The 8,361-nt window shown below is 37.5% G+C and overlaps 1 protein-coding gene across 1 annotated transcript; it reads left to right on the top strand.

The window, feature by feature from the left end:
* The first annotated feature begins 5,834 nt into the window (after nt 1–5,834).
* Nucleotides 5,835–8,075, top strand: LOC129953572 (uncharacterized). The gene has a single exon (XM_056066815.1). It carries the CDS (start codon nt 5,835–5,837, stop codon nt 8,073–8,075), a length of 2,241 nt encoding a protein of 746 aa, XP_055922790.1.
* The last annotated feature ends 286 nt before the right edge of the window (nt 8,076–8,361 follow it).

The raw sequence follows: 8,361 nt of genomic DNA, 5'->3' as shown, positions 1-8,361 counted from the left end.
TTATAGATATAGATGAGTCATTTTGGAGCATCCTGAAGGATTTTTGATGTTCTAGACGAAAATCAAATCACACCCAAAACCATCACCTGATCCTTCCCAACCCCCAAAATCGATCAAGACTTCAAAATAGATACTTGACATGTACTAGAAAAAGATACTCCTAATCAAGATCTATCATTATAGATATAGATGAGTCATTTTGGAGCATCCTGAAGGATTTTTGATGTTCTAGACGAAAATCAAATCACACCCAAAACCATCACCTGATCCTTCCCAACCCCCAAAATCGATCAAGACTTCAAAATAGATACTTGACATGTACTAGAAAAAGATACTCCTAATCAAGATCTATCATTATAGATATAGAAGAGTCATTTTGGAGCATCATGAAGGATTTTTGATGTTCTAGACGAAAATCAAATCACACCCAAAACCATCACCTGATCCTTCCCAACCCCCAAAATCGATCAAGACTTCAAAATAGATACTTGACATGTACTAGAAAAAGATACTCCTAATCAAGATCTATCATTATAGATATAGATGAGTCATTTTGGAGCATCCTGAAGAATTTTTGATGTTCTAGACGAAAATCAAATCACACCCAAAACCATCACCTGATCCTTCCCAACCCCCAAAATCGATCAAGACTTCAAAATAGATACTTGACATGTACTAGAAAAAGATACTCCTAATCAAGATCTATCATTATAGATATAGATGAGTCATTTTGGAGCATCCTGAAGGATTTTTGATGTTCTAGACGAAAATCAAATCACACCCAAAACCATCACCTGATCCTTCCCAACCCCCAAAATCGATCAAGACTTCAAAATAGATACTTGACATGTACTAGAAAAAGATACTCCTAATCAAGATCTATCATTATAGATATAGATGAGTCATTTTGGAGCATCCTGAAGGGTTTTTGATGTTCTAGACGAAAATCAAATCACACCCAAAACCATCACCTGATCCTTCCCAACCCCCAAAATCGATCAAGACTTCAAAATAGATACTTGACATGTACTAGAAAAAGATACTACTAATCAAGATCTATCATTATAGATATAGATGAGTCATTTTGGAGCATCCTGAAGGATTTTTGATGTTCTAGACGAAAATCAAATCACACCCAAAACCATCACTTGATCCTTCCCAACCCCCAAAATCGATCAAGACTTCAAAAAAGATACTTGACATGTACTAGAAAAAGATACTCCTAATCAAGATCTATCATTATAGATATAGATGAGTCATTTTGGAGCATCCTGAAGGATTTTTGATGTTCTAGACGAAAATCAAATCACACCCAAAACCATCACCTGATCCTTCCCAACCCCCAAAATCGATCAAGACTTCAAAATAGATACTTGACATGTACTAGAAAAAGATACTCCTAATCAAGATCTATCATTATAGATATAGATGAGTCATTTTGGAGCATCCTGAAGGATTTTTGATGTTCTAGACGAAAATCAAATCACACCCAAAACCATCACCTGATCCTTCCCAACCCCCAAAATCGATCAAGACTTCAAAATAGATACTTGACATGTACTAGAAAAAGATACTCTTAATCAAGATCTATCATTATAGATATAGATGAGTCATTTTGGAGCATCCTGAAGGATTTTTGATGTTCTAGACGAAAATCAAATCACACCCAAAACCATCACCTGATCCTTCCCAACCCCCAAAATCGATCAAGACTTCAAAATAGATACTTGACATGTACTAGAAAAAGATACTCCTAATCAAGATCTATCATTATAGATATAGATGAGTCATTTTGGAGCATCCTGAAGGATTTTTGATGTTCTAGACGAAAATCAAATCACACCCAAAACCATCACCTGATCCTTCCCAACCCCCAAAATCGATCAAGACTTCAAAATAGATACTTGACATGTACTAGAAAAAGATACTCCTAATCAAGATCTATCATTATAGATATAGATGAGTCATTTTGGAGCATCCTGAAGAATTTTTGATGTTCTAGACGAAAATCAAATCACACCCAAAACCATCACCTGATCCTTCCCAACCCCCAAAATCGAAGAAGACTTCAAAATAGATACTTGACATGTACTAGAAAAAGATACTCCTAATCAAGATCTATCATTATAGATATAGATGAGTCATTTTGGAGCATCCTGAAGGATTTTTGATGTTCTAGACGAAAATCAAATCACACCCAAAACCATCACCTGATCCTTCCCAACCCCCAAAATCGATCAAGACTTCAAAATAGATACTTGACATGTACTAGAAAAAGATACTCCTAATCAAGATCTATCATTATAGATATAGATGAGTCATTTTGGAGCATCCTGAAGGATTTTTGATGTTCTAGACGAAAATCAAATCACACCCAAAACCATCACCTGATCCTTCCCAACCCCCAAAATCGATCAAGACTTCAAAATAGATACTTGACATGTACTAGAAAAAGATACTCCTAATCAAGATCTATCATTATAGATATAGATGAGTCATTTTGGAGCATCCTGAAGGATTTTTGATGTTCTATACGAAAATCAAATCACACCCAAAACCATCACCTGATCCTTCCCAACCCCCAAAATCGATCAAGACTTCAAAATAGATACTTGACATGTACTAGAAAAAGATACTCCTAATCAAGATCTATCATTATAGATATAGATGAGTCATTTTGGAGCATCCTGAAGAATTTTTGATGTTCTAGACGAAAATCAAATCACACCCAAAACCATCACCTGATCCTTCCCAACCCCCAAAATCGATCAAGACTTCAAAATAGATACTTGACATGTACTAGAAAAAGATACTCCTAATCAAGATCTATCATTATAGATATAGATGAGTCATTTTGGAGCATCCTGAAGGATTTTTGATGTTCTAGACGAAAATCAAATCACACCCAAAACCATCACCTGATCCTTCCCAACCCCCAAAATCGATCAAGACTTCAAAATAGATACTTGACATGTACTAGAAAAAGATACTCCTAATGAAGATCTATCATTATAGATATAGATGAGTCATTTTGGAGCATCCTGAAGGATTTTTGATGTTCTAGACGAAAATCAAATCACACCCAAAACCATCACCTGATCCTTCCCAACCCCCAAAATCGATCAAGACTTCAAAATAGATACTTGACATGTACTAGAAAAAGATACTCCTAATCAAGATCTATCATTATAGATATAGATGAGTCATTTTGGAGCATCCTGAAGGATTTTTGATGTTCTAGACGAAAATCAAATCACACCCAAAACCATCACCTGATCCTTCCCAACCCCCAAAATCGATCAAGACTTCAAAATAGATACTTGACATGTGCTAAAAAAAGATACTCCTAATCAAGATCTATCATTATAGATATAGATGAGTCATTTTGGAGCATCCTGAAGGATTTTTGATGTTCTAGACGAAAATCGAATCACACCCAAAACCATCACCTGATCCTTCCCAACCCCCAAAATCGATCAAGACTTCAAAATAGATACTTGACATGTACTAGAAAAAGATACTCCTAATCAAGATCTATCATTATAGATATAGATGAGTCATTTTGGAGCATCCTGAAGGATTTTTGATGTTCTAGACGAAAATCAAATCACACCCAAAACCATCACCTGATCCTTCCCAACCCCCAAAATCGATCAAGACTTCAAAATAGATACTTGACATGTACTAGAAAAAGATACTCCTAATCAAGATCTATCATTATAGATATAGATGAGTCATTTTGGAGCATCCTGAAGGATTTTTTATGTTCTAGACGAAAATCAAATCACACCCAAAACCATCACCTGATCCTTCCCAACCCCCAAAATTGATCAAGACTTCAAAATAGATACTTGACATGTACTAGAAAAAGATACTCCTAATCAAGATCTATCATTATAGATATAGATGAGTCATTTTGGAGCATCCTGAAGGATTTTTGATGTTCTAGACGAAAATCAAATCACACCCAAAACCATCACCTGATCCTTCCCAACCCCCAAAATCGATCAAGACTTCAAAATAGATACTTGACATATACTAGAAAAAGATACTCCTAATCAAGATCTATCATTATAGATATAGATGAGTCATTTTGGAGCATCCTGAAGGATTTTTGATGTTCTAGACGAAAATCAAATCACACCCAAAACCATCACCTGATCCTTCCCAACCCCCAAAATCGATCAAGACTTCAAAATAGATACTTGACATGTACTAGAAAAAGATACTCCTAATCAAGATCTATCATTATAGATATAGATGAGTCATTTTGGAGCATCCTGAAGGATTTTTGATGTTCTAGACGAAAATCAAATCACACCCAAAACCATCACCTGATCCTTCCCAACCCCCAAAATCGATCAAGACTTCAAAATAGATACTTGACATGTACTAGAAAAAGATACTCCTAATCAAGATCTATCATTATAGATATAGATGAGTCATTTTGGAGCATCCTGAAGGATTTTTGATGTTCTAGACGAAAATCAAATCACACCCAAAACCATCACCTGATCCTTCCCAACCCCCAAAATCGATCAAGACTTCAAAATAGATACTTGACATGTACTAGAAAAAGATATTCCTAATCAAGATCTATCATTATAGATATAGATGTGGGATCCATGGCCCATGGCCATGCTACAGTATGAGATAGACCGTCGTCACCATCATCAGAATATTACATTGTGCAAGCATCAACACATTCCTCCACCGATATGAGATGCAACAAGAGCCGACACTATAAAGTGACGACGACAGCAGCCGTCGCGACAACGACGACGACAGCAACCATAAACCAGCCATGAATCATGCACGCTGAAAGATGACCTATTTAAATGTGGTTAAATAGCCAGCCACGATGAGAAGAATGTGTAAAGACAAACAAACAATGCCAAGACGAATTATAAAGATACTACTCATTATCGGAGGGATAGCAGGGGCAGGGTGGTTGCTGAGCTGGGCTAGCAGGGCGCTAGCCTGGTATAGGTTGCTAAGGAGGTTGGCGATTTGGAACTTGCAGGGAGAGTCCGGCACATACACTCGAGGAGTAACAACGACGACGGCGACGGTCTGATAAGTAGAAACTTGCAGTAATCAGTAATCATTTTATAACGTTGTTTTGATTTTATTAAAATCGTTAAATTATTTATTGTGTTTTTTTTATTACCATCCTACATTTGGGGGCTCAACCGGGATCGATCGAAAAATGAGCATAGATCCCAAAGTTAAGAGTTGTTAATAATTTTTTTTTGGAGTGTTAAGATGTTAAGATTCGCTAAGAAGGAAAAGAGTGAGAAAAATTCGATAACAAGAATTGAAAGTTAAGAAGGAAAAGAGTGATGAAAAAAGAAAAAAAAGTTATTGATGTGAAGATTTGATAAGAAGGAAAAGAAGGAAAAGAGTGAAACAAGATTCAATAACAAGAATTGAATGTTAAGAAGAAAAAGAGTGAAGAAAGACGTAAAAAAAAAAAAAAAAAGAAAAGATGAATGTTAAGATTTGAAAAGAAAAAATTGTTTAGAAAGAATCTAACGCAAAAAAAAGTTGAAGAAATATTATGTGGTAAAAATCGAACGTTAAGAGAAGAAAGAACAGTGTTAAGACTTGTAAGACGTGGTAAAAATCGAACGTTACGAGAGGAAAGAACAGTGTTAAGACTTGTAAGACTTGGTAAGAAAACCTAAAGAAACTGTGTTAAGATTTTGTGGGTAAAGAATTTGCGAAAAAAAACACTTGCAAAAGAAAACAATAGAGAGAAGTGGGGTACAGAATTAAGAGAGGTTTGTAACGGGAAGTAGGTTGAGAAGATAAATTTCGGGTAAAGAGTATGGATGGATGAACTAACTAAATCACTTACAACACGAGAGCTACAGGCATTCTTGAAACAGAAAAATTTATCATACTACTACCGCCTAAAAACTGACCTGGTAGATAGGATAAGGGGAACATTCGATAACATAACCGAAAGTGAGATAAGGGAAGTGATAGGGAAGGGTAAAGATTTCGACTTAGAAAAAGACGAAGAAAAAATACCAGAAACAGATCGAGAGGAAGAAGAAGAAAACGAGGAAGAAGATATCGAAGACAGGATGCCTAACGAAAGTACCAATAATTTTGTGTTTAGAGATGTTGAGGACTCCCTGGAACATTTCTCAGGAGAAGCCGGGAAAAATCTAACGGTATGGTTAAAAGATTTCGAGGATATTGCCACCGTATGTCAGTGGAACGATATCCAAAAGTTCTTGTACACAAAGCGGCTGTTGAGAGGGGCAGCCAGGCTCGCCGTCGAGGCCAGGACGGGCCTATCGAGTTATGCAGCTCTGAAGAATGTACTTGAAACAGAGTTTCAAAAAACGAAAACCACCATCGAGGTGCACAGGGCGCTCGAAGCGCGGAAAAAGAAGACTACAGAGAGTCTGTTAGAGTATCTTTACTCCATGCAACAGCTGGCAAATGAAGGGAAAATTGATGAAGAATCACTAGTAGAATATATTCGAAATGGGATCCCAGATTCCATACACAACAAGATGATCTTATACGAAGCTACCTCCCTAGAAGATCTGAAAAAGAAGATGGAGTCCTACAGACAAATGAAAAAATTCATGCCAACGCAGCAGGGGTTCAACAAGAACGGCAGTAACACCAGTAAACCATCAACGACGATAGTGAAGGGGGGGCAAACTGGTCAGTCACTACAAGCAAAACGGTGCCACAACTGCGGGTCAAAGTCACATCTAGGTGCGAGTTGTCCTGATAAGGGGAAGGGAACACGGTGTTTCAAATGTAACCAATTTGGGCACATATCACCGGATTGCCCGGTGAAGAATGAAACACCTTCAACTTCAAGAGGGATTAGCCATGTGCATCGCATTGAATCAGACGAGCGTCACATTCCAATAAGCGTGGAGACATATTATGCTTTCGTGGACAACGGAAGCGACGTCTCGATAATCACCAAGTCATTCCAAGAAAAGATAAGCGCGGCAGAACCTCGGTTACCGGGAATGATGTTGAAAGGATTTGGAGACAGCCCTCGAAAAACTCTGGGTTCGTGTGTGTTAGAAATACAGATTGGGGCAGAAAAATATGCGAATCGTTTTCAGGTCGTACCGGATCGGATTCCAGATCAAATATTGTTAGGAAGAGATTTTCTAAGAAACGTAGAGATAGTTATTAGTGGCGGGAAAATCAAAGTAGTCAAGAGTATAGAGGAAGGGAAAAGTATAAAGGAAGAATACAATCTTGAGGAGAACGACATCTTTCAAATTGAACGGTGCCCGGAGAAAGACAGTGAGGCAAAGTGGAAAGTAGGGAATGAAGAGTACCGAAAGGCAGTGAATGAAATCGTAGATGCGTATAGACCAAATAGGCTAGCCAAATCATGCATTGAGATGAATATAGTATTGACAGATGATATCCCAGTTTTTCGCAAGGCACGCAGACTAGCAATTCCAGAAAGAGACGCAGTGAATAAGCAAGTAAAAGAGTGGTTAGATGAAGGAGTCGTGGTACCAAGTCGGTCAGAATATGCCAGCCCTATAGTTCTGGTGAAAAAGAAGGACGGGAAGTATAGACTATGTATTGATTACAGAGAATTAAACAAAAAAATGATTAAAGACAGATTCCCGATGACGGTCATGGAAGAAGTTTTCGAACCTCTTCACGATGCAAACGTATTTATTACGCTAGATCTAAAGGATGGATTTTTCCATGTAGATGTTGAAAAGAGCAGCAGAAGATATACAGCATTCGTAACACCGGATGGGCAGTATGAATTCCTCAAGGTACCTTTTGGGCTATGTAACTCGCCAGCCGCATTCCAGAGGTTCATCAACCAAATTTTTCGGGATCTAGTACTACAGAAGTATCTATTAGTATACGTAGATGATATAATTATATTTGCGAAGAGTGAAGATGAGGCGTTGGAGAAACTGAAGATGGTGTTAAGAGTAGCGGAGGAGTACGGATTGAAAATAAAATGGGAAAAGTGTAATTTTCTGTCACGATCAGTAGAGTTTCTAGGTCACGTTATAGGTAACGGAAGTATAAAACCATCAGAGGAAAAAGTATGAGCAGTGCAGAGATTTCCAGTACCGAGCAACGTGAAGCAGATACAAAGTTTTTTAGGGCTGACTGGGTTCTTTAGGAAATTCGTGTTGAATTACTCCAAGATAGCGAAACCTTTGGCAGATCTCTTAAGAAAAGAAAATAGATTTGTGATGGGTGAAAAGGAAATGATTGCATTTAATGAATTAAAATCTTGTCTTTGCAGTGAGCCAGTTTTAAAACTGTTTAACCCAAGGGTGTCCACAGAACTACATACAGATGCCAGTATAGAGGGATATGGAGGGGTGCTGA

The sequence above is a fragment of the Eupeodes corollae genome, unplaced genomic scaffold (assembly GCF_945859685.1).
Source record: "Eupeodes corollae unplaced genomic scaffold, idEupCoro1.1 scaffold_785, whole genome shotgun sequence".
Lineage (NCBI taxonomy): Eukaryota > Metazoa > Arthropoda > Insecta > Diptera > Syrphidae > Eupeodes > Eupeodes corollae.
This window is presented reverse-complemented; position numbering and strand designations above follow the sequence as displayed.

What these genes read in the sequence shown, in the direction of transcription:
- LOC129953572 (XM_056066815.1), top strand. Translation starts at nt 5,835, where the DNA reads ATGGATGAACTAACTAAATCACTTACAACACGAGAGCTACAGGCATTC.